The sequence below is a fragment of the Podarcis pityusensis genome, assembly GCF_964106645.2.
Source record: "Podarcis pityusensis genome assembly, chromosome: 5".
NCBI classification, from domain to species: Eukaryota; Metazoa; Chordata; class Lepidosauria; order Squamata; family Lacertidae; genus Podarcis; species Podarcis pityusensis.
The window spans coordinates 98,621,798-98,649,256 of NC_138032.1; the positions used below are offsets into that span (position 1 = coordinate 98,621,798).

Consider the following 27,459-nt stretch of genomic DNA (forward strand, 5'->3'; position numbering starts at 1 on the left):
ACAGAGAAAGAGAGAAAGAGAGAGAAAAAACACATAATATAAGCAAGCGATACTTGGAAGTGCTTATCTTGTGAACTTGCCATTTAAATTGTTTAATTATGACAAAAGCTCCTGTTTCCAAAGAAGAAAGGAAGGAAGAAAAAAGGATGGGGTGAGTTGGTTTGATCTCTTCATCACTTTAAATTATCTCTGAGACATGGAGGGGAGGAAAAAGGAAATGGAGAAAGGATATTTCTGGGAGTTGGGTACCCTCTGCAACTCTATTATTCCCTTCCTCAGCTTCCCCTCTTCCTTTCTCCAGGATTTCTGTCTCAGGGGCTCCCATCTTCCACTTCACTGGGGCACAAGTGTAGCCTCTCCAGATTTTCCAGCTCTCTCTTCCTGCCTACCCTTGTAAATGAGCCTCCTTCAGCTTCATGGGAACAGCTCCTGCCATTCACTTTCCCCTCTCTCTTCCGTTCACTTTTCCAAATTTCTCTGGCTTAAGCGCAGACATGCTGGAAAGTTGGGAGCCTCAGTGGTGCCCTCTGGAAGCTTCACCCGGGGCAAAAATCCTGGCTAGTCCCCCGCTGACTACGGCTTGGGGCTTGGAGGTTAGAATTAGAGGGTTAGGCTTTAAGCATTAGGGGTTAATGACTACGGGTTAATGGTTACAGTTAGGGTTGGGGGTTAGGGTAGTTTTAGGTTTAGGGTCAGGTTTAATGTTTGAAGTTTAATAATGTTTTTATGCTGTATGTATTGGAAGCCACCTGGAGTGGTTGCGGCAACCCAGTCAGATGGGTGGGGTATAAGATTATTATTATTATTATTATTATTATTATTAGGACACAGGTTGGGCAGGCACACATCGTTTTCCATGTTTTGTTTACACAGTGCATTTGTTACTGTGGCTAATACTTATTGCACTTGATGATATGTAACACTAAGGTTCAGATAGCACAGTGTATCTATAATGTTTTGATTTAGTGACAGTGTGACTCATGAGAGCTATATACAGTGGGAGGGGTGTTTCTCTCTCTGAAACCTGAAGTAAACTGAGCATTTTCTTTCATGTTTGATGCTGTTAAATCGAATGGGAGAGTGAAGGTTTTATGGTCATATTTGCAGGGAGTGGACTAGATGACTCTGACTCTTGGGGTCCCTTCCAACCCTACAATGATTCTGTGATATGGGGGGGGGGGGCAATGATCCCGATGCTCTAGCAGGCTTAGTTTGGTCAGAATCAAGTATACACTTGCAGAGTTAATGCTAAATACGTTACTTCTGGTAAATGAGCCACCATAGCTGCTAGAGGAGTGTGAAGATTTGTGTCCTGGGCTTTTTAGATTGGTCTACCCATGTACTATCTGAAACCAAAGCAGATGTGATTTTCCCCAACTCTCCATCCCCACTACAAATAAAATGCGCATTAAACTAGTGACAGTGTGACTCATGAGAGCTATATACAGTGGGAGGGGTGTTTCTCTCTCTGAAACCTGAAGTAAACTGAGCATTTTCTTTCATGTTTGATGCTGTTAAATCGAATGGGAGAGTGAAGGTTTTATGGTCATATTTGCAGGGAGTGGACTAGATGACTCTGACTCTTGGGGTCCCTTCCAACCCTACAATGATTCTGTGATATGGGGGGGGGGGGGCAATGATCCCGATGCTCTAGCAGGCTTAGTTTGGTCAGAATCAAGTATACACTTGCAGAGTTAATGCTAAATACGTTACTTCTGGTAAATGAGCCACCATAGCTGCTAGAGGAGTGTGAAGATTTGTGTCCTGGGCTTTTTAGATTGGTCTACCCATGTACTATCTGAAACCAAAGCAGATGTGATTTTCCCCAACTCTCCATCCCCACTACAAATAAAATGCGCAGGGGCATTAAACTAGTGACAGTGTGACTCATGAGAGCTATATACAGTGGGAGGGGTGTTTCTCTCTCTGAAACCTGAAGTAAACTGAGCATTTTCTTTTATGTTTGATGCTGTTAAATCGAATGGGAGAGTGAAGGTTTTATGGTCATATTTGCAGGGAGTGGACTAGATGACTCTGACTCTTGGGGTCCCTTCCAACCCTACAATGATTCTGTGATATGGGGGGGGGGGCAATGATCCCGATGCTCTAGCAGGCTTAGTTTGGTCAGAATCAAGTATACACTTGCAGAGTTAATGCTAAATACATTACTTCTGGTAAATGAGCCACCATAGCTGCTAGAGGAGTGTGAAGATTTGTGTCCTGGGCTTTTTAGATTGGTCTACCCATGTACTATCTGAAACCAAAGCAGATGTGATTTTCCCCAACTCTCCATCCCCACTACAAATAAAATGCGCAGGGGCATTAAACTGTATAGCTCCTCTTCCACACACACTCTACAACCTGCCCAGATTGCTGATGTTGTCAAATGTAGCTGCAGTTAAGTTGCAACAGACAGTGATGAGGAGTGATCATTCTGTGCTATTATGGTGGTGGACAAAGCTGTATTGTAACTTTTGAATAAAAGTGTTAAAAATAAGTGAATGAGTAAGTAGATAAGAGGAGGAGGAGGAGGAGGAGGAGGAGGGGGAGAAGAAGAAGAAGAAGAAGAAGAAGAAGAAGAAGAAGAAGAAGAAGCAATGAGAGATTTTTTAAAGGAAGTTTAAAGAAACCCATCATTGACATATTGGGCCAGATCACATGCAATACTAATTGCAGTTCTCTGTGGCGTGGAAGTGATTATTGAACTAGTTTATGCTTCCAGTTCTCTCCGACCTCTTCTCCTGACTTGGATTTTACAACCGCTGGAGTAAGCTATTTACTTTAGTTTTGCCTTTTGCTAGACAAGTAATTGCTGGACTCTCCACTGGTGTGATGCCAGATTTTAATTAAGTTTGACGAAGGAGGATTGCTTTGGATTGATCTGGGTGGTGCCAAACTTGTGTGCTTCATAGAACAACGATCCTTCAGACCTGCACCGCCGGCACGAAGAGAAACTCCCCTGTTTAAGGTTTCTTATTGCTAAATGATTTTCTCTTCTGGGGGACACTCGGACAAATGACTGAGAATTGTAAGTAAGCAACGAACTTTACCTTACTTTTTCTTCGCTCACCACTCCCCTGCCTCCTGCAATACTCTCTAAGGTGCATTAAGATATTTCCAATTATTGCGGATATTTCTCCTAATCTCCACTATGGGCCATGGCAAGCGGCCAAGGGACCTGGATGAGGCAATGCCTCCCCCGAGGCCCAAACAGTCCAAGATTGATTCTTTCTTTCTTAACTGTAGCAGAAATAACGAGGAAGATAGCTACACGGTTGAAACCCACAATCGTTTTAATCCTTTAATTGACCTCGCAGCCGATATAGAAGTGGAGGGGGTGAACTCGAAGGCAACGAATAATGCTAATGATAATGACAAAGAAGTGAGAGTCACCTCGAAGGGGGAGTCCGAGTTGGCCCTGGGCGATGGCATGGGATTCAATCATTTCCAATTAATAATCAGGACCCTGCGCTGCATCTTTAAGAGCATAAATGGGATCTCCATGCAGGTGAATAATCTCCACCAAAAGCTTGAGGCCCATTTGCTGGAGCTGCAGCACAACCTCACTCTGCCTCCGAGGGATTTAAAGGGACAGAGGTGTACCTCCCCTGTTAGACATGAAAGTGGTACTGGTGGTCACCTCTTAAAAACTCAACTGGACTCTCAATCTCTGATCTTACAACCAAACAAAATATGTCTAACTATACGCAGCAGTGACCCCAGGTCCCCAAGGTGGAATAATCCGAGAGATGTCAAAGATCATCTAAGGCAACTCCTTCAGATTTGGCCTCCGCTAATAGATCTCAGTACAGTGAAACTCTTATACTACCACCATCGGTTCCAAAAAGTACTGCTCTCCTTCCAGTCACCAAAAATTCCCTCCATACTGCTTAGGCATAAAGCGTTTTTGGCCACCTGGGGCATCTTCCCAACGAGAGTCTTTAATGACACCAGGATTAAACCTCTTTTCCGTAGCATCGTACAAAAAGGTATCCGCTCGCCAGACAGGCGTGACATAGTCTTGAAACTCAAGCTGTCCACCCGGGAACCTCACCCTCCCTCTCAGCCCAAGCCTCCTGGTTTATCTACTCCAGCTACAGAGAAGCATGACCAAAGCGGGCCCAGCCATCTGGCTGCCTCAGAGGAGAGGGACCTTATTTCATCCTATGGCGAGTTGCCATTAGTAGAACAGCAGGAAGTTATAAACAGGCTCAATACACTCAAGCAGCAACTTACACATGTACTTCAAGAGAAAATCTCCTCAAAACCTGGTCATAGCAACCTATTAAATCAAAGGAACGCAGTCATGAAGGGGCTAACACCCCAGAAACCCCTGCCAATCACTGGGACTCCAATAACGGATGATATGGCAGTCTGCCTGGCGGAAGCTCCTCATACACCGTCGCAACGCAGACCCCCTTCACCTCTACTAATAGATCTGCAATCAGCTACCTCGTCCTCCGCCTTAAAGAGCAATGCGCCAAACACCCCTCATCCTGGTAATCTGTCAATGTCCTATTCTTCTATGCCTGACCTGGAGTCCTCATTCAGTGTGGTCCAGGCAGATGACCGTATATCCTCGTCCTTTGCCAGTCAACCTCTTTTGGTAGAACCTCATGTATCCGCAACCTCTTCAAGCCAATATATAAACGTTAAGGAAGCCACTGCGCAAAGAGACAGCTCAGGCTTTATTGAAGACCCTGCTGGCCACATCAATCAAATTACCACCCCTTCGATACCTTCGGCTGTATCACGCCTGGCGCTGTCTCAGACCCTTGGCAATGCTTCTCCCACCAGCAACCAGAGTAACTGACTAGCACATAGTCCCTCTTCAAACTGCTTCAATGTGCTATCCTGGAACGTGGCGGGATGGACGTCCAAACAGGATGGCGGGGATATGAAAGAGTTTTTAGCGAAATTCCAGATTATGGGTATACAAGAGACCTGGTGCTTAGAATCGTCACCCCCCCCTTCCCTACTGGGCTATGACGCCTTTGTGATTCCTGCGACCAAAACACATTTGTTTGGGCGCCCTAGTGGAGGCCTGGTAACATTTGTTTTGCAGGAGCTTCAACTTAATATCTCTCCTCTCTTTTGGTTAGAGAGTAATTGCATTCAAACTTTACATATCACTAACAGCCCGGTTGGGGACTTCATATGTGTAAACTTGTACAATCCATCTACCTACTCCTCTTCTCATTCAAATCAGCTTTGGGAGGATTTAAGATTTATCCTCGATAAATCTGTGGCTGAATTTCCAAAGTCAGAGATCCTTATAATGGGGGACTTTAATGCCAGAATCGGAGCAGATATAAGCTCATTCACCGATAAGTCGCAATTATTCATAGAAGAGGAGTGGTTTCCTACGTGGAATTCACATGATAAGACCATTAATAGGGCTGGCATCATACTGCTGGAGTTTACCATAAACTGCGGGCTGCACAGCTTGCATGGCACACCCAAAGACTGGTCCGGGGGATTCTATACTTTTCTAGGATCTAGAGGGGCAAGCGTTATAGACTACATCTGGTCCTCCTCGGCATTTAATGATAAGGCATATTGTTTCAATGTGTTCAACAGAACCGAAAGTGACCACCTGCCAATCGCCATCTCCTTCCTCCACACACAGCTGGGGCTTCCCAGCTCACTCCACCCCCAGGATCCACTGATCTTAGCTCCTGGACGTAAGAAGTGGGATTTCTATCTGGAGCAAGACATAAAAGTCCTCCTAAATTCCCCTGAGATCCTAGCCCTGAAAGCTCAGCTGTTAACAATGAATGTGAATCATTTCTCAACTTTCCAGCAAATTCTAGCCTTCTTGCTTCCTTCACTTACGAAACCTTCCCGTGCGATTCTAACCTGGAAGAATCAAACTTGGTTCGACCAAGAATGCAAACAGTGCAGAAGTAGGCTTAGATTTCTTCAGTCTGATATGAAATCAGACAGCACCCAGAGCAAAATCAGGGAGTTAGCCCAATTCCGTTCATACTACAAGAAGCTGCTCCATCATAAGAAATTGCTCTTTGCGAAAGAACGCTGGACGGCACTGTCAGTGGCCATTAAAACCCGTGACGACAAGAAATTCTGGAATTTAATTAATGCAGGTTTAAGACCCCCCTCATTCATCGCTAATAACATCACAGCAGCCAGTTGGCACTCTCACTTTGCTCAGCTGTATTCCGCCCCAGATCCCGAAGTAAATGTTGTCTCCACTCTTCCAGCATCTGCCTTGCCCACCTGGGAGCCAGTCTCCCCAGAGAGATGTATACAACTAATCAGTACGCTTTCAGGGGATAAATCCCCGGGGGAGGATATGATACCACCTGAGGTATTCTTGTCGAACCAGACATGGTGGGCCCCTATTTTAGCATCTCTCTTTACCACTATTAATGCTACTCTTAAGATTCCACCTAATTGGAAACAGAGCATAGTCATCCCAATACATAAAAAGGGGGATCCACAAGATCCGCGTAACTATCGACCTATCAGCCTGCTGGACATATCATACAAGGTCTACTCTAGATTCTTGCTAGAGAAATTAATCGAGTGGGCAGAAGAAACAAAGCTATTCCACCCGGAACAGGCTGGCTTCCGTAAAGGTCACAGCACATCTGGCCAATGTCTTGTTCTATTTACCCTGATTGATAAATACCTAAACAGGTTCAACTGCAAACTACACGCGGCTTTTGTGGACCTGACCTCCGCTTTTGACTCCATCCCCAGAGATAGGCTATGGCAGAAGCTTAGTTACACTAACATAGATAAGAGACTCCTCCACCTTCTTATGGAAATTCATAATGACATATCGGCCAGAGTAAAATTCGGCCCTCTGGGAGCTCTATCTGATCCTTTCCCTCTGAATAAAGGGGTCAAACAGGGCTGCCTCTTGGCACCTTTTCTATTCAATTTCTACATCAATGACATCGTTACAACCATGAAGGCCCTAAATCAATCTGCCCCCTCTTTACAACAGCTCAAGATCCCCATATTACTCTATGCGGACGACATGGTGATACTGTCTTTAACCAAGCAGGGCTTAAACAACATGCTCAGAGGGCTCATGACATATTGTGATACCAACTCCCTCAAAATCAATTTCGCCAAAACCAAAATTCTTACTTTTGGCACGAAAACTCGGAAGCCTTTCTGGAATTTTGAGGGCCACTCTATTGAATATTGTTCAGCATTCAAGTATTTGGGTATCACTTTTCAGCATGGGCTTAGCTGGTCAGCTCACCTAAATATGACCATCCTGGCTGCCCGTAGAACCATCAAAGCCTTGGAGAAATTCTTCTATGCAAAAGGCGGCCAGTTGGTTCCACCAATCAGAAAAGCATTTATCAGCAAAGTCCTCCCGATGTTACTGTATGGGGTTGAAATCTGGGGGTGGAATTTAAAAACACTACAATGGCTGGAGATTCTGCAAAACTCTTTTGCACGAAAGATACTGGGCCTCCCCAAGGGCTCAGTTGCTGCACAGTTAAGAACAGAACTGGGCCTCCCCTCCATTGTTGCGAGAGCCCACATTAGAATCATTAGTTTTTACTGTAAATTAATCAATGCCCCAGGTTCCCTACTAGCTAGGCAAGCCTTTTTAACTTGTTCTCATACCAACAAATGGTCCAAGGCCATGGAGACTATTACTGCACGCTACTCCCTCCCAGATCTCGACACGCTGTCATCTTGGGACCAACATAAAATCCGGGCCTGGATTCTTACAAGAGACGAGGCCATGGACCGGGCACAGTCCATTACAGCTCGCCTCTCCATGTGGCTCCCTAAAGTGAAAGTGGTAAGATCACTTGCCAACTACTTGATAGACCTGACGGAGCCCAATTTGAGAAGAGCGTTTACTATGGCCCGTTTCCATTCTATACCCACGGCCTTCCTGCAGGGGATTTACTCTAAGACCCCTATTACTCAGCGTTTATGTCCATGCACAATGAATGAAGTAGAGGACTTCATACATTTCTTTTTCTACTGCCCTATTTATGAGCCAATAAGACCTAAGCTCCTCCTCTTGATCCCGTCCACCATTACATCTAAGGAAGACTGTTTGAAATCGCTTCTTGTGGACGCAAATCCCCAAATTTCACATGGGGTGGCAATCTTTATAGTGCAGGCTCTGAAACTCAGGGCTACTCTGACTGGGTAGTGTGTCCTAGACCTGGACCTGTTTTAATTCTTTTTATTACTTTTTCAACCCAATGTGCCGAGCCTATTTTGGGGCCATTTTATGTTTTATATACATCCGCATTTTGGATTCTTGGCGCTGGCAACTAAATCTTTACATTATTGTCTTAGGGTAATTTAAATGTCATTACGCCAGTAATATCGCTTTGAATTTTGTTTGGTTGCTTGTCTCTAGTATTTTTGTCTTATTTTGCTATGGCTGTATGCTAATGCAATAAAGGTTTTGATTTGAAATTTTTGAAACTAGTTTATGCATGCCAAAAGATTTACCTTCTGTTGACAATAGGCAACAGACAGCCTCAAAATATTTCTCCACACCTTTCCAAGATTTGTTAACTTTTTTGGAATTTGAACCTCCCCAGACAGCAACAGTCCAACCTTTAAATAATGTGACATAAAGGAAAAGGTACCCCTGACCGTTAGGTCCAGTCGCGGATGACTCTGGGGTTGCGCGCTCATCTCGCTCTATAGGCCAAGGGAGCCGGTGTTTGTCCACAGACAGCTTCCGGGTCATGTGGCCAGCATTATTTTTCTTTTGCTTTTTTTCTGTTTAAATTTATTTATTCAAAGTTATAACAAAACATATTTTCCAAAAACATATCCTTATTTCCCCCCTATTTTTCCTCCCCCCTCCCCCCCACAGAACCCACCCTCCCACCCCACCCCCCGACTTCCCTCAGTTCCAGTCTTTGGTTTCTCCAATAACACTATTTTCTTCATGTTGCAGAGTTGTGTAGATCTTCAAACTGTTTAGCTAATTATTATCAGTAAAAAAAATTGTGAATGTTTATTCAAAACCTGCCAAGGAGTCCAGTTCGCTTTGTTGCATCTTCAAATACTTTGTGAAAGGTTCCCATTCATCCTTAAAGTCACAGTTATCCTTGTCCCGTAACTTATATGTCAATTTTGCCAGTTCTGCATAGTCCATCAATTTTTCTTGCCATAATTCTTTAGCTGGGGTTTCTTCAGTCTTCCATCCTTGTGCTACCAGAACTCTCGCGGCCGTTGTCGCGTACATGAAGATGTTTTTCAACTTTTTTGGCAGGTCTTTCCCTGCAATCCCCAACAAAAATGCCTCAGGTTTTTTAACAAAAGTTAAATGGAACATTTTCTTCAGTTCATTGTATATCATTTCCCAAAATTTTTTAATTACTTTACAATCCCACCACATATGATAAAATGTTCCCTCCTTTTCCTTACACTTCCAACATATATTTGAACTAGTTTTGTACATTTTCCCTAACTGCACTGGTGTTGTGTACCATCTGTACATCATCTTCATGTAATTCTCCTTCAATAGGGAACAATCTGTAAATTTTAAGTCCGTTTTCCATAATTTAACCCAATCTTCCATCATAATGTTGTGACCTACATCTTCTGCCCATTTAATCATAAATGTGGCCAGCATTATTAAGCCGCTTCTGGCGAACCAGAGCAGCACACGGAAACGCCGTTTACCTTCCCACCGGAGCGGTACCTATTCATCTACTTGCACTTTGATGTGCTTTCGAACTGCTAGGTGGGCAGGTGACATAAGTAAAGGACATAGCCATGTAAGGTAGGCTGCAGTTAATATATGTACATAAGCAGCAGTTTTTGTCAATATATTGTGGGAGATGGGGAATTGAGAGGCCCCAATCCACATTCAGTGTATGTACTGGGCCCAGGAAATCCTGTTGCAGTGAGTGGCTTCCAAGTTCACATTATTTCTAGGATTAAGCTACATATGTAGAGAGAGGACCTTATCTGTACTATTCAGTAGATTACTCGTAACTTAAAAAAAACACAACCCAAACTTTAATGCAGCTGTGGAGATTTCCAGATTTGATTATAACATGTGTGTTGCATAACTCTTTCACCAAAGAGTTAAACAAAAACATGTGTTTAAAAAAATTGTGTTAAGAATTTGTCCACTCCAAACTTCTTTCCCTACATAAGATGAAAAAAATGTGTGAACCCACCAATCTTCATACATGGGTTTCTGCTTGAGGACAATTATCAAGACTATTCTCCTGTAGGGGGGGGGGATAGTCTTGCCATTCACAAAACAAGATGCCTTTCATTTGCAAACCCTTCCCTGCAAGTGCCACTTGCATTTCAGATCTCAGGAGTGTGAGGGCAAACAATATTTCTGAGCCAGGTTCAGCTAGATCAGGGGTCCCCAAACTAAGGCCCACAGGCCGGATAAGGCTTGAGGGACTTGCTTATTTGGCCCACGGAGACCCCTGCCTCCTGCTGCCCACTGCCGGGTCAGAGGAGCACCAGAAATAGCTCGCGCGCATGTGCAAGCGTTATTTCCGGTGCACATCCGGGTCAGAGGAGGCCCGTGCATATGTGCACAAGCTATTTCCAGTGCTCCTCCGACCCGGAAGTGCACCGGAAATAGCGTGTGCACATGCGTATGGGCACGCACTCCCCCACCCTCCAGCCCACCGTGCGATCGGCGCTGGAGACACCTGCCTGAGGCGCAGTAAGTTTGCTGACCCCTGAGCTAGATTCAAAGCGCCACTCACTCTATATCCAAAATTATCACTGATGTGCATTGAGAGCATTTATTATAATTACTTTTTATAACTCACCATAAGCATAATATTATCAGCACAGATCAAATGTCACCATGTCTTTTAGCAGAAAAATTGTGCATTTTGGTATACCTTTGATGGAAAATCAGGGAGTTACTAAGTAACATTCCAGAAGTTGTATTCTTACAGTAACAACTGGCTTGTTGTAGCAACGTTTTTGCTCACTAGGTGTCAGCGCAGCCCTACATTCATTTAATGTACAGTAATTTACATTTTAAGTACAGTAGTGGAAACAGAGGCACAGCCAGAGTTTGCAGGAAACAGATGCTTATTCCTGCAGAAATCGTTAAAAGTCTAAACTTGCAGACTTTTGATAAAAGTTAGACTATAGAAAGCTTTAGTTTAGAGAATGAATGTCGGATGTGGATGTGAGGCAGCGTAGCTCTGTTTACCAAGCCCAGGAAGGCTCCTGCTCCTGCAACCTTTGGCACATCTGAGTGGACACTGTTAGAAACAGGATGGCGGACCAGAAGGACCTTTGTGGCACATATACTTCCAGTTTGCAGATAATCCTAGATACATGGTGAATGAATGGCGCAAGGTCAGAATGGCTTTAAGTGGGTGTGTTTCTTTTAACAAATGGGAAATGACTGCTGGGCTAAAGTGTCCAGGCTCTTAGCTCCACCCCTTTTCATTTCTCAGCAAACAAAGTTCCAATAAGGAAGTGAAAGTGCCCTCGAAGCAGCTGGGCTCTTTGAGCTGGTTTCTTATTAAAACAAGGAAGCGGACACAACACTGCGGCATTCACGGGCCACCAACAAGTGATCCTTTCGGGGGCTGTTTGTGAAACATTATCTGAAGGTAATTACCCAAAGTATTTTATATACAGGATTTAATATTTTTTATTTGCTTAAGCCTGAATACTGTCTGTCTTACAGGAAACTTTCTTGAACTTTCATACTGAGTAATATATGACTGGGCTGGGGAAAGTCAGTCAGAACTGCCTTTCTCTCAGGAATGCAGATATTTCATAAGTGGAAAACAATTAAAGGTAAAGGGACCCCTGACCGTTAGGTCCAGTCATGAATGACTCTGGGGTTGCGGCGCTCATCTCGCTCTATAGGCTGAGGGAGCCGACGTACAGCTTCCAGGTCATGTGGCCAGCATGGCGAGCCAGGGCAGTGCACGGAAACGTCTTTTACCTTCCCGCTGAAGCGGTACCTATTCATCTATTTGCACTTTGAAAACTATTATGTGGAAATAAAAAAAAAAATCAGGCTCTAGCCTCAAGCGAAACTCTGTCTCCTGGCACTTTCTGCTGGAATGGTTGCTGAATTTCCACTTGACCAGACATGGTTGAGTGTTAAACAAGTATTGTTGAAAGATCTTGGAATGATCCTGTTTCTCTTAGGCTACCCTGAAAAAGTGCATAGCTCATGAGTTTGTTGCACTAAAGTTTCATGTAAAAACAATAAATTGAAATTATGTAAACTTAATTGTAATAAATCTGGAGGAGTACTGTTAGTATAGAATTAGAGACTATAAGTAGAAGCAGTGGCTGTGAGGCACTTTGTATTTCAGAAGCATTAGAGTTTTCCAAACTTTTCATGTTGGTGACACACTTTTTAGATATGCATCATTTTGCAGTACAGTAATTCAGCTTTACTAGCAAACCAGAGGTTAAACTAACCCCTTTCCAGCCCCAGAAATGTGGGGAGCATTCCTGTGACACACCTACACGCTGCAGCTGACATCTTGTTGCAACACACAGTTTGGAAAGCTCTGTTGTAAATCATTAGCAGTTGCCCTTTATGCCATTTATCTGGTTCCACAGCAGGTATGCCAATTTGGATCTGTTACAAACAAACTGACATATCCTAAAATAAATCAGTTGCTGCATGCTGCCAGTTCCATGTTAGTTTCTAGTCAATGAAAGCAGGAAGGTGAGGACTGACTTACAAAGATCAGAGACAGGTAGTGGTTTTCTGAAATATATGGTAAGTCTGTACTTTCTCTTACCAAGGGGCAATGATTTTTAAGACTTCTTAGAAATGCTATTTTTCTTGAATAATATTGCCTCCCAAACATTTGCAGTGAAATGTTCAGGAACAACACAAACATGAGAGAACATAGCAATTTTATCTGTCTGTAGGGGTGCTTATGCTCAAAACTCATTCACATGTGTATATGTGGAAATGTATATGTGTACATTCAAACCCCCAGAGCCACCCTGTAGCTAGCAGGTGAGGGGGGTGGGGGTGAGGGGGGAGAGTCTGCATCCCAGAGTCTCCCAGGCTCTGCATTGAGTGGGCCTTGCCTAGCAATCGAGCCAGAGAGCTTAAAAGCTCTTTTAAGGCCAGGTATCCCCAAGTGGAGGGACGCAGGTGGCACTGTGGGTAAAACCTCAGTGCCTAGGGCTTGCCGATTGCATGGCCGGCGGTTCGAATCCCCGCGGCAGGGTGAGCTCCCGTCTTTCGGTCCCAGCTCCTGCCCACCTAGCAGTTCGAAAGCACCCCTAAGTGCAAGTAGATAAATAGGTACCACTTTATAGCGGGAAGGTAAACGGCGTTTCCGTGTGCTGCGCTGGTGCTGGCTCGCCAGCTGCAGCTTCGTCACACTGGCCACGTGACCCGGAAGTGTCTGCGGACAGCGCTGGCTCCCGGCCTCTTAAGAGAGATGAGCGCACAACCCTAGAGTCGGACACGACTGGCCCGTATGGGCAGGGGTACCTTTACCTTATCCCCAAGTGGGGACGCGGGTGGCACTGTGGGTTAAACCGCAGAGCCTGGGACTTGCCGATCAGAAGGTTGGCAGTTCGAATCCCTGCGACGGGGTGAGCTCCCGTTGCTCGGTCCCTGCTCCTGCCAACTTAGCAGTTCGAAAGCACGTCAAAGTGCAAGTAGATAAATAGGTACCACTCCGGCAGGAAGGTAAACGGTGTTTCCGTGTGCTGCTCTGGTTCGCCAGAAGCGGCTTAGTCATGCTGGCCACATGACCTGGAAGCTGTATGCTGGCTCCCTCGGCCAATAAAGCAAGATGAGCACTGCAACCCCAGAGTCGGCCATGACAGGACCTAATGGTCAGGGGTCCCTTTACCTTTACCTTTATCCCCAAGTGGACGCTGTGCCAAAAGAGCTCTGAAGCGTTGTGCCTTGCTTGGGACTTGGCTTATGAAATTTTATGCAGCCAACCAACTACATCTGGTTGAAACTGCATAAGTCAAAGTGCATGTAAGATGAGGAATTATAGCACCTAGATAAAAGTTGTTAAATAAGGTTTTATTTGGTCAGAGAGCCCTGGGCATAGTGCTGCCAATGCCCCTCCCTCAGCACATACAACCCTACTAGGGTGGGGGCCAGCCCTGCTTCCAAAGCAGTGGTGGCAGCACTCAGCACCCTCCACCAGATCTCTAGGCACACTTCAGCAACGGAAAGGCATCTAGGTGTGACCCACATCCACAGTAACTGCCCACCAGTTTAAGTTACCCAAATTGCAGTGCCCTGTACCTAATGATTTCAGAGATAAAACATCCTACTTGGGGATGCTTGTGAACAGAAGCCAAAGTCACTTCCCATTCACAGGGGCCACCTGCTGATGAAAAGTACCCAGCAAGAACAGTGAAAGGCCCTTCAGAGACCCTGGCGTGGCCTGACTGGCCTTTGGTGCTGACCCTGACCCTGCCTAACAGAAGTAGAAGAGTAAAATAAATATGCAAAATTGCAGAATAGGAAAAGTTCATACCCTATATGGGATGAAAAGTTCGTGCTACAGTGGTGCCTCGCAAGACGAAAAGAATCCGTTCCGCGAGTCTCTTCGTCTTGCGGGTTTTTTCGTCTTGCGAAGCAAGCCCATTAGCGGATTAGTGCTAAAGTATTAGCGGCTTAGCGGGCTTAGTGGATCAGCTGATAAGCGGCTTAACGATAAGCTGATAAGTGGCTTAACGATCAGCTGATAAGCGGCTTAACGATAAGCTGATAAGCGGCTTAACGATCAGCTGATAAGCGGCTTAGCACCAGCTGTTAAGCGGCTTAGCCATCAGCTGATAAGCGGTTTAGCGGCTTGGGAAAAAGGGGGGGGGAGGAAAAAAACCCCGCAGGAACTCGCAAGACATTTTCGTCTTGCGAAGCAAGCACATAGGAAATTTGTTTTGCGAAGCACCTCCAAAACAGAAAACCCTTTCGTCTAGCGGGTTTTCCGTCTTGCGAGGCATTCGTCTTGCGGGGCACCACTGTACTTTGCAATAGATTTTTACTTTATTTGAGTACAGAATACATGGAGCCTGACAAGGTGTTCAAATGATTGTCCATGCCCTTCCTCTGTGTACAAAGACTTGCTGCTCCTCAGAGCTGGGCTGAAATTTTTAGGGTGAGAAGACAGAACAAAAGGAGATTCAAATTGTTTCCTGTTTGAACTTGGCTTGCTCAGATTTCCCCCACTTTTTGCCAATGTGTTAACGCCTCTAAATTGATTATAGCAAAGCACTCCAGAGAAATTCCTACCTTTACTTGGTAATACCAATAAAATGGTGTTGCTGTTGTTTTATCTTTGCAGGTGCATCATGAATTTGACAAATTCTTCCAGTATGGAAGAAATCCCTTTGGATGATGTCAATAGAACCAGCACAGAATACAGAGTGCTTATGGCTTATGCCCAGCGTCGACTGTCCGCGAGCAAATACGGGCATCTTTTAGAAAGGGAAGCGAAAGGCCAAGAGGGATCATCTCTAGGCAGAGAGAAGAGGCAAGGTAAGGAGAAGGCACATCAAGGCTCGTCTCCCAAGGACCAAGGACAGCTGACCAGAGTCAGGAGGAAGACGAAGAAGAAGAAGTCCCATTGCAAGAACTTTCTCTTTCCTTCCTGTCTAAGGGCGCAAGCTGAAGAGGATTCTGGGAAGACGCTCAGAAGGGGTGATGCTGTAAATGGGCGTGCACTAAGCCTGCAGGCGGGTGTTGGAAGTTGTTCTGCTTTTTCACTAGAAGAGCAAGGTGGGTTTAATCCCCCCCCCCAATTTGTTAAACACTCTAATAGCATATTAGTGGCAACTATTACTTGGTTTTCAGCCTTGGTTTCAAAACAGTTCTGCAGGCCCCTTCCCAGAACTGCAGTTACTTACAGTTCCGTAGGTTAAGGGGATGATAGCTAAGCCACTGCAATGGCTTAAATTTTATGAAATAAACAAATAGAAGTAACATAGCTAATCTATCAAACTATCTAAAGCAGTGGTTCCCAACCTTCCCCCCCCCATGCTCCACCTAAGCATCTATAAAATCCTGATGCCCACCCCCCATGACATATAATTCTTATTATTCAAAAAGTGAAGTCCTATTCACATGGAGGAAGCCTAAAAAGCCATTAACTTGGTCTATCTCGAATTGCCCCCCTTAAAAATCAACTTGCCCCCCTTTGGGGCGTGTGCCCCACGTTGGGAACCACAGTTCTAAAGAGTGAAGAAGACTTCTTATGGGGAAATCTGCTCCCCTTGGCAGCCTCTCTGACCAAAGCGATGCACGTCCATTGTGAAGGGCTGGTTCTTAATTCTGTGAGGGTCTGCCTCAGGGACTGGGAACCCTTTTCAGCCTGAGGGCTACATTGCCTCATTGCCAACGCACAGGAGACTGCATGGCAAAGGTGGGTATGGCAAGGAAGGGTACTCCAAGGAAGTATGGCACACCACAGGCATGCACACACCACACGCCTAAGCACATCACCATTCAACTTCCTATCAGAGGCAACAGAAGGCTTTCCCCGATCCTACGTGAGGTGGAGGGAACATTTTCAGAAGTGGGGCAGGGTCACAGGTGGTGAACTCACAGTGCAGATAGTCTCCCATGCCACTGGGGTTCCAAAAAGCTGTCCTCTTGGCCTCTGCGACTCAGTGGTAGATCGCATGCAGCACTGGGAAAGGTCTTTGTTGGTGAGCTTGCTGCCAGAAGACCATCTACAGCACCGGATTGAGTGGATCAGCATTTGAGCATGTTCCTTATGGAGAAAGGCTAAAGCATTTGAGGATTCTAAGGGTGACATGCTTGATAATTTCAAGATTGTGCAGGGTGTAAAGAAAACCAGCCAGTGAATTTGTCTCAATTTGTTTCTGAACAGGTGATTCAGACATCAATGTTGTGGTAGACAAGCTTGCTGAAATAGTTGATAATTCCACGCTATTCCCTCAAAGGACAGGATTCAAAGCACTGGAAGAGACTCTGAGCCTAGAAGCAGATGGTGGGTGTGCCACCAAACCCGAAAATGATGTTGAAAAAGGTAACCTGCTTTTCCTCAGCAGCCAAATGGCATTTCTGTAGAGTGTGTTTTCAAAAACTTTTTTTCTTGAAGAAACCTTTTCTTGATTGATTTGTCTGGCAAGGAACCATTGCACACTTGCCACATAACCCCTGGATGTTGCAAAGGATTTCAGCACACATTCTTCAGCGTACTGGCAAAGCCTTTTGGGTGGCGCTGTGGTCTAAACCACTGAGCCTAGGGCTTGCCAATCAGAAGGTCGGCGGTTCGAATCCCCATGACAGGGTGAGCTCCTGTTGCTTGGTCCCTGCTCCTGCCCACCTAGCAGTTCGAAAGCATGTCAAAGTGCAAGTAGATAAATAGGTACCACTCCAGTGGGAAGGTAAACAGCGTTTCCGTGCACTGCTCTGGTTCGCCAGAAGCGGCTTAGTCATGCTGGCCACATGACCCGGAAGCTGTCTGCAGACAAACGCCGGCTCCCTCGGCCAATAAAGCAAGGTGAGTGCGCAACCATGGAGTCATCTGCGACTGGACTTAATGGTCAGGGGTCCCTTTACCTTTACTAAAAACTGTATGTGTGTTCAGAAAAGTAACAGACATCTGCAATATGGCTTTTGTCTGGAAGCACCGTAACTGAAACACACCTTCAGATTTATTTAAACATATTCAAATATATAACACAGTTGTGCCCTATGGGTTATCTATCACACTGTTTTTCAGCCACCTTCAGTGATGGTCAGTATTCTCCACACGAGGCAGCTGATAGTATGGCCAGGTAAAGGTAAAAGGTAAAGGACCCCTGGACGGTTAAGTCCAGTCAAAGGCGACTATGGAGTGCGGCACTCATCTCACTTCAGGCCAAGAGAACCAATGTTTGTCCACAGACAGCTTTCCAGGTCATGTGGCCAGCATGACTAAACCACTACTGGTGTACAGAGGACCGTGACGAGTCCAGAGCTCAAAGAAACGCCTTTTACCATCCAGCCACAGCAGTACCTATTTATCTACTTGCACTAGTGTGCTTTCAAACTGCTAGGTTGGCAGCAGCTGGGACAGAGTAACGGGAGCTCACCCCATCACACAGATTTGAACTGCCAGCCTTCCGATCAGCAAGCCCAAGAATGTTTTGGACCCGTGTCCCTAGTATTGCCAGACAACCTCTTCTGATTGAGATAATATGCATAGAACACATGGAAAAAGCATTCCATAAATACTTAAAGCTCTTGAGGCAGCTTACGAAATAATTTGTTTTAATGAATGTAAATGATTATTTTACATCCTGTGTTAAACCAGAAAATTAGCTTCTTCTTTTTTCTGTTTTACCAGATGAGAAAGAAAAGTTAATAAAAGAAATAGTTGCCTTGTTAAGAGCATCGGGAGATAAACTGCAGGAAAAGGTAACCAGTTTGAGGCTGCAATTTGTACTATGTTGTTTTTTACTTGCATTGAATCTTAAAGCATTTAATTGCAGAACTTTCTATTTTATTATTTACAATTTTGTGAATTGCTTTTCTAGAATGTTGAATGTGTAGAAAGGGGAGAAAGATATAGTTTAAAGAGCAGCTGCAGGGGAAGGAAGACAGGAGAAAGCCTTTTGTGGAATTCAGATTACCGTAGGTTTGGATAAAAATATAATAGAATAGTAGAATTGGAAGGGATCCTGAGGATCATCTAGTCCAACCCTCTGCAATGCAAAACTCTCAACTAAAGCATCGGAGACAGATGGCCATCTAACCTCTGCTTTAAAACATCCTCCACCTTCTGAGGTAGTCCGTTCCACATAGCTTTTACTGTCAGAAAGTTTTTCCTAATGTTTTGTCAGAATCTACTTTCTTGTACAGTGGTGCCCCGCAAGACGAATGCCTCGCAAGACGGAAAACCCGCAAGACGAAAGGGTTTTCTGTTTTGGAGGCGCTTCGCAAGACGAATTTCCCTATGGGCTTGCATCGCAAGACGAAAGCCCATAGGGAAATGCTGGCGGTCGGGAGCAAAGACTTTCGCCCACAGCCGGCCTTCAGAAGAGGACCTCTTCTGAAGGCCGGCGGGGGGCAAAAGTCTTTGCTCCCCCCGCCTGCCTTCCCCCCGCCTGCCCCGGGCGATCTTAAAATGCTGGCGGGCGGGAGCGAAGCGTTCGCTGCCGACCCCCAGCATTTTAAAATCTCCCCGGGACAGCAGAGAAGTCTCTGCTGTCCCGGGGAGATTTTAAAATGCTGGGGGTCGGGAGCGTTCGCTGCCGACCCCCAGCATTTAAAAATCTCCCCGGGACAGCAGAGACTTCTCTGCTGTCCCGGGGAGATTTTAAAATGCTGGGGGTCGGCAGTGAACGCTTCGCTCCCGACCCCCAGCATTTTAAAACGCTGTTCCGAAGCGGGGCGGGGGGGCGGGAACACCTGCCCCAGCCGCCCCACTTCGGAACGCTGTTCCGGGGTGGGGGGCCGGGAACACCTGCCCCAGCCGCCCCACTTCGGAACGCTGCTCGGAAGAGGGGCGGGGGGCGGGAGCACCTTCTGAAGGCGGGCGGGGGGCGAAAGTCTTTGCCCCCCTGCCTGCCTTCCCAGGGGCTTTTAAATCGCCCCGGACAGCGGAGAAGTCCTCCGCTGTCCGGGGCGATTTTAAAATGCCGCCCGCCAGCATTTTAAGATCGCCCGGACAGCGGAGAAGTCCTCCGCTGTCCTGGGGTTTTTTAAAATGCTGGGGGTGGGAAGAAAAGCCCTTGTCCCCCCCCCCCAGCCTTCAGAAGAGGTCCGGGGACAGACTGTCCCCGGACCTGGTCTGAAGGCGGTTTCCCTAGGAACGCATTGATTGATTTTCAATGCATTCCTATGGGAAACCGTGCATCGCAAGACGAAAAACTCGCAAGACGAAGAGACTTGCGGAACGAATTAATTTCGTCTTGCGAGGCACCACTGTATCTGGAACCCTATGGAGAAGCAGAAAACAAGCTTACTCCATCTTCCATGTGACATCTTATTTCCTCTCAGTCTCTTTTATCCAGGCCAAACATATCCAACTCCCTCAACTGTTTCTTTTAAGTCTTGGCTTCCAGACCCTTGATCATCTTGGTCACCCTCTTCTGCACACCTTCCAGCTGCCCTATATCCACTGTGGTGCCCAATTTGATCCATCAGATTTGTTTATATCCACATAAAATGTGTGTACATTAAGGAGGCCTCAGTAATCTTTTTCCAAAGAATTATTTGGGGTTTTGGAGAGCTGAAAGCACTTTTCCAGAACTACATTTACAAGTTGGCTGTAAAAAAAAAGTTGTCTCACAAATCCACACTTACCAGAGAATTGGAGAGCAATTATTTCTTATTTGTATATTTTACAAGGAAAAGCCTTCCTTGAACTTGCTGTGTTCAGAGATCGTTGTGCCTGAAATGGAACCTGTCAGGGAACTGCCATCGGAAGGAAGGGAGGTGGAAGGGCTCACACAGGTTGGGAGAGACTCAGCAGCTGAAGAGGGAACCAGTAGGGGGAGAAGAGCTGAGCTGAGGGAAAGTGAGCAGGAGGGATGGCTCCGAGACACTTCCAGCGAAAACAGTGGGGAGGTTTCAGGACCTCCTGTAGGGACACCCACTCCTCGCCGGAAACTGTCACGCAGAGAGTCCAGAAGACGTGTTTCCGTTAAGGAGCTTTTATGTTGGAAGCGATTCCGAAAGCAACCACTGTCGGAATCTGCAAGCGACTGACAGAGCCATGTTTAAGGGGCTCCGTTACAGACAGAGGTTTGCAAACTTGACCAAACTCTGAGGGACTTGGATTTTACGCACAAGCAGCTCATCGTCCCATCACAGAACCAATACCTCTGTTTGTTCCTAATGACAAATGCCTTACATTCATTTCCAGGTTCAAAATGACAGGACTTTCTTTCAGTGTGCCTCAGAACTGATGTCCTATGGATTCTTCAGTAGAGTTGCCGATCAATTCCTAGAAGAGATACCTGCAGACTCTACAGCAGACTCTGAGGTGCAAGCACAAAGTATCAAAGTTGCTTTTGCTATTGAAGTCATAACTAGACTCACTGCTATAGACAACCATCCCATGAACACCATACTGGGCTTTGGAGCAAAATACCTCAAGGAAAACTTCAGCCCTTGGATCCATAGTCAAGGTGGATGGGTAAGAGATTTTGCTTCCTCTGCTGGCACATCCTCCCCTTTCTAAACAATAGTTACCTGTGAACTTTCCATTGGGGCTGCTGGGCCTAGCAGCCATTCATGACAGTTGGGTGTGAATGCATGGGTACTCTGTGCTACATACCAGACATTTGTTCTGACATTCTGAAAGTAGAAATTATTATTTGTGCTCTTATTCCTACAAGCTTGCACTGAGCTCTCTCACTATGTTAGGATATAACTAGGTTACAGATTAAAATTTGTTTAACAACTATACCCCTTCTTGGGGAATCTTGAATCCCATTGGCTAGGAAAATTCTCAGCCAATTTACCAATTTTTTATTCCCAGTTTTCTTCAGATAAAGCTGTAGCAGTGAAATGACGATACAGTGGTACCTCGGGTTACAGACGCTTCAGGTTACAGACTCTGCTAACCCAGAAATAGTACTTTGGGTTAAGAACTTTGCTTCAGGATGAGGAACAGAAATCGTGCGACTGTGGCGCAGTGGCAGTGGGAGGCCCCATTACCTAAAGTGGTGCTTCAGGTTAAGAACAGTTTCAGGTTAAGAACGGACCTCCAGAACGAATTAAGTTCTTAATCCGAGGTACCACCTCGATAAAAGATTGTAGTGTATATATTCAAGACGGGCGTGGGGGGAGGGGGGATCCAAATTGGATTCTAAGTTGGTGCTTCAGATTCAGTCAGAGCTTATCTCCCTCGGTCTGCTTTAGGCAATGCTCGTTTTGTCTGGGAAACCAAAGCTTCAGAAAGCTGAGTTGCCTCTTGGGGCGGGGTAACAAATGGCTATAACTTTTAAACTTTGGGGACTGCGTTTTTTTGACTGGAGGCTATGGAGCACACTGAGGTGCAGAACAGGAGTGGGGCCAGAGACGCCTCCATGGCCAGGGCTGCCCCCTGCCACCCCCAAGGGCATGCTCTGGCCTATGGCAGCTCATGGCCCTGCTGCCCATCTTCTTCGGGGCACTGCGCTCCGTCTCCTGCGCAAAGGGGAAGAGTGCTTTGGATATGCCAGAGACCATTGCCGACTGAGATGTTGCCCGCTTTCCTGTCGTTGCCAGCTGCACCCTCTTAGGCCTCCACCTCTTCTTCAAAATATTATCTCACGAATACATCAGCCTGTTACTCTCCCTGAATTTTCCCAACAAACAGTACCAGCTTCTCTTCACTCAGGGCTCTGAGGAAACTAAGGAAGAGCTTGTCGACCACGAGTTTGACACCGTGGACCTTGTCTGCCTGGCCATGAGTAGCAGTGTTGGAAATCTGGTACCTGTTGAGAAAGCACTGGATTGCCGACAACTTCTTTGGCCTGGCCTTCCCTCTCAATTTTTATTTATTTATTATTCAGTGAATTTATATACTGCCCGGAGGTCTCAGTGGGTCTCTCAGTGGGGTGGAGCTGCTGAACTTGAACAATGTCAGCATCGGCTGCATTCTGCTTGGTGGGCTCTTCATGTATGATGCCTTCTGTGTCTTTGGCACCAACATTATGGTGACGGTCGCAAAGTCATTTGAAGCACCTATAAAATTGGTTTCCCCCCAAGATCTGCTAGAGAAATACTTGGAGGCTGACAGCTTTGCCATGATGGGCTTGGGGGCATTGTCATCCCAATAATCTTCATTGCTTTACTGCCATGCTTTGCCTCAAGAGGAACAAGCACACATACTTCCACACCAGTTTTGTGGCTTATATGGTATTTTGGGGCTGGGCCTCACCATCTTCAAACATGCACAGCCAGCCCTGCTCTACCTGGTCCCAGCCTGCATTGGCTTCCCTCTCCTGGTGGCTCTGGTGAAGGGAGAAGTGGCAGAGATGTTCAGCTATGAGGAGAACTCTGCCCCCAAGGAGGTGCCAGAGGATACCAAAGAAGGGAAGAAGGAGAAATGACTTTGGGAAGCTCAGCCAGCTGAGCTCCATCTGCTGGCCACCCCCCACCCCCCACCCCCGCAAGTGAATTTTGTCTTTTAAAAGACAGCTGGATCGTATAACAGCCACGTGTGTTTGTATGTGTGCATCTGTCTGAAGACTGGTGGGGCAGGGGGTGGAAAACAGGAGGAGGGGCCTGTTTATTGATCTTCTCTCTGCCTGTCTACTTGCCTGTCTGCAGCCCTCCTGTTCCCCTGGGGAGAAAGAGGATGGGGCAGGTGGGGACAAGAAAGCAGTTATGCCTCTTCCACCAGCTGTCTTTTGATGCCAGCTTCCCCGACCTCTGTTCATTGTCTTGGTGGGCAGAAGAAAACAGGGGGAGAGAAAGGGAGGCTTGGAGTTGATTTTTAAATTTTGTATTGTGAATTTGCTTCACAAATTAAAACAAAACAAAAAATTATTGAAGAACTTTAAAACTTTTGTCACACCTGGATGAAATCTGTGGGCAAAGTAGCCTCTTCTGAGTGGAGCCATGTTTAAGACAAGGTACAGATAAACCTTTAAAGTGTTTGTTTGTTTGTTTTTGTTTGTTTGTTTGTTTGTTTGAAAAAGGGATTCCTCCCCTCACCATGTTGTTGGCAATTGGCATAAACATATGGTACATCATATAGATACCTCTAGGTAAATTCCTTGCAAAATTGCAGGGGTCAATATGGATGAATAACAGTTTGAAGCTTTTAAAGTTTTCTGACTGAATTTGGCATCAGTTTTCACTGAAAGTGCTTGTGACAATTATGACAATTATGGGTGGACGTGTGTGGCAGAGGTGGGAGTTTAATATCCAGCATTTACTAGTTAGGAGCTAGATTCGTCAGTCACAAAACTACAGTCCATCTTCTCCCTCCCTCTGTCTGGCATTTTCCTTTTAGAAAGCACTTGGGGCAAGGAGGAAGAGGGGTGTGCCTTTTCAATTGACTGTGTCTCTCCAAATCTTCAAAGTGGGTCCAAAGCTTTAGAGTAGCACTGTTAGTTCTGAGTTGCTTCAGAGAAGGCTTGATTCCCTTTTCTGATTCCCAAGAGCCCATCTGTCTGAAGCTGGTTAATGCGTTGTCCAAAGTGGATACATAGGTTGTAAGAGTCAAGTGAGCAAGGCAGAGACGCACATTAGTGTTCATACATCCAGCAGTGTATTGAGAGTTGCTCGGCATTACCAAGGCAACTGGTACAGAGAGTGGTTTGTCCAGGAATCAGTGTTGTTCTTCCTCCCATCTCCAGTAGCTGATCCGCCAAAACCATCATTTTCCCAGGATGAGCTTCACCCTCTTGGCTATAAAGTATGAGCAAAGTGGAACATAGGAGGCTGTCTTACGGAGTCAGACCATTTGTCTACCTAGCTCAGCATTGTCTACACTGGCTGACAGCAGCTCTCAGGTTTCAGGAGGGATCTCTCGCAGGCTCATCTGCAATGCCCCACTGCCTCATTCTCCCTAATGGACCAGCATCCACTGCCTCCTGCTGCTTCTGCAGGCACAAGAAACAGGTTGTGTTGCAAATCTGTAGCGTGATGCATTTGGACTCATGGATCAGAAGTTGTGCATTAATTGGCCTAAGTCTGTATTTGGTCTCCTTAGCACTGGGGAGAGATTCTTGCTCTGCTGTGAACCCCAAAACATACAGAATTGTATAAATCTTACTGACTTGGTTGTCTTTTCACTTCCAGGGGAAAGCTTTAGGATTACCAGACCAAGAAGAAGTAGAATGATGAAAGCCTATGAGACATCTCTTCATTTGGAACTGGGATCGGGGATGGCTGAACAATCGCCCCCCCCCCTTAAATCAAAAGACTTAGTTGGTTTCATATTGGCACTGATAGTTCAGTGCATGTGCAATAACAACATGCTGCTTTTGCGATGCTGGAGTACATTTTGCAAGTCACAGCAGGTTGTGGCATTTTTAGTCCTTTGGTTAACATGTTTCAATGACACATTGTTCGGGTGGAGAAACCTATCAGTACTTTTGTGCAAGAGACATCTTTGTAGGTGTAATTGGAACGTAATCACAATAATAAAACCTATATATAAAAATGGAGATCTCAGGAGTAGGATTGATGGGTTCCGCATGGGACAGGGCTCCTGCCTTTTTAATGGGTGCTTGGAGGGCAGAGATTAGTCAGCTACAGTTTCTTCCATTGCTGTAGCCCAGACTCACAGATAAGTCTGTTTACATTACATTATGTAGCATCACTGAGCCATACCACTTGAGACCTGGTGGGGTAACAGAATAATTGAAAGTTTCCCCCTGTGAACATTCCCTTGCATTCATTTCCAATGAACCTCCTTCATTGGAGGTTATTAAGCAGAAGTCAGATGGACTTCTGTCATGGATGCTCTAATTGAGATCCCTGTATCGCAGGGAGTTGGACTAGATGACCCTGGGAGTGACAGGAATAGCTTGAAGCAGAATATTGAGGCAAGACAGCCAGAAAGTAGGTGCCCAGGCAGCAGCAGAAGAAGCAGAGCTTCTCCAAGCTCAATTACTGTGATGGTTGTGGTGGCTTTCATTTTCTTCTCCTACCTCGACAATCTGAAAATGAAAAAGGAAGGGCCAGGATGCAGGAGCCTCTCTAAGGCCAATACAGCATCAGGTCAAGAGAAACTCTTGCTTAATGACAGCCAGAGCCTTCCACAAAGCGGCCTTTCCCAGGAAGTTGCCGACAGGTCTAAGACCTGCTGTGTCACACGGCTTGGACCTCAACCTGGCAAATGGGGGAGACTCCAGAGGAACTGTGGCAGTAGAGGGAATCTAACCTGATCCAGCTTATCCTCCACTAGGAGCAACCTTTTGAGATCACAACAGCTCACACAGGCAACCAAACAAAGATCTTGCCACTACTGTGATGCTGTTCTAAAGCAGCACAAGTAAATATGGTGTTACCTCGGGGGTGGGGGAGATAACTGGAGGCAGATTTCTGAGGTGATATTTGCACCCCTAGCCAGGCTGGTTTCACCAACCCCTAGGTATGCCTCTGCACATGTACAAACACATATATTTATATTTGAGAGCCAGCGCGGCATTGTGGTTAGAGCATCAGACTACTAGGACCTGGGAGACCAGGGTTTGAATCCCCACTTGGCCATGAAGCTCACTGGGGGACCTTACATTTCAGCAGGTCTTACATTTCAGCAGGACTAACACTGGGGCCCCACACCAGGATCTAGTGCCAAATTACCTTACGTGCACCCACTTGATCACTTTGATAAGCAGAATTGACTCTACTACAAGTGCCACATAATACCCTATGTGTTCTACATTTGTGAGAACTCTATTGTTTAGCGTGGCAACGCCTACACTGTGGAACTCCCTGCATGTTCAGGTCATGTACTCTTTTGGGCTCCTGCTAAAAACATTATTGTTCAGACAAGCCTGCCCAGATGCTTAGAAACACTGATGTAAATTTTGAATTTGTTCTAGTATTTTAATTTGTGTATGTTTTAAGGTATAGCTGTAGATTTTTCTTGATTTTCTTGTCTTATCTTTTGTAAACCACTTTGAGGTTTCTTTTTCTTTCTTTTTTTTTACAATCGAGCAGTGCATAAATTTTATGAAATAAACAGAAGAAATCAACCTTGTGATATTAAGTTTTACATTCACTTTTAGTACGGGGATTTGTTCTTATATGTTTAGTTCTAGATTGCCCTTTCTACTTTTGATTTATTTGGCATCCGTTATTATACTTTGTTACATTATAAATACTTATATGTTGTTGGCATCCATCTTTCTTGAGAGACAATGGAGTGAGCCTATGGGAGTGAAGCCCACCTGCTGGAGAACCACAGTGCCTGCTGTAACTGCTGAGACCCGTAACTTGTAACTGCTGCTTCCTGAGTTGTTTTTGCTGCATGACCTGGGCGCAAGCCTGGGCAGTGGGTCTGGAGGTCCTGAGCTGCTCAGATGACAAGACTCCCCCCTCTCTCTCCCAAGGGAAAGCAGAACAATACAATTGGCACCAGCTGAGTTGCAAAAGTTCCTGGAAGGAGGCAGACAAGGCGCCATCCAACCACCTTAGGGACTCCGCTTCAGATTTGAGTAGGGTTTACTCCTCAGCCTTTTCTTCTCCTGAAGATGTCCCACAAGGTAGGATATGTAAACAAAATCAACAACCAGAATCAAATTTCTCCCCCAACCTAACCTGAGCTGACTGGAGCATGAAGTTCACTGTAACGGGTGGTGGACCCGACTGCCGACTGCACTCCGTATGCGCTGCACTTGGATAACCTGCACATCACTCCCTCTGATTTCAACCCCATGTGGCTGAGTGCCAACAGCAATGTGGCCAAAACACTGATAAATTGAGCTCACAGTCTTTTCACCCTGAAACAAAATATAAATTCTTCTTATCCACAAAGCTTTCTCGGTTTCAGCCACCCAACAGGCTGTTCTTTTTGGTTTTCACTGCAGAACCAGGTGTCAGAAACCCTCTTCTAATCTGCTATAAATCCTTCA

At 45.8% G+C, this 27,459-nt stretch overlaps 1 protein-coding gene and 1 pseudogene across 2 annotated transcripts; both read left to right on the plus strand.

Moving 5' to 3' along the window:
- The first annotated feature begins 81 nt into the window (after positions 1-81).
- On the plus strand, positions 82-26,352 carry BCL2L14 (BCL2 like 14). Its single transcript, XM_081005718.1, has 7 exons — positions 82-151; positions 11,418-11,576; positions 15,267-15,700; positions 16,815-16,973; positions 18,279-18,349; positions 20,802-21,074; positions 24,677-26,352. Exons 3-7 carry the CDS (start codon positions 15,274-15,276, stop codon positions 24,716-24,718), a joined length of 972 nt encoding a protein of 323 aa, XP_080861844.1. The 5' UTR covers positions 82-151; positions 11,418-11,576; positions 15,267-15,273; the 3' UTR covers positions 24,719-26,352.
- On the plus strand, positions 21,194-23,281 carry LOC308477630 (minor histocompatibility antigen H13 pseudogene; annotated as a pseudogene). The gene is made up of 3 exons: positions 21,194-21,241; positions 22,242-22,335; positions 22,460-23,281. The product of its transcript is annotated as a minor histocompatibility antigen H13 pseudogene (transcript).
- Positions 26,353-27,459: the final 1,107 nt, after the last annotated feature.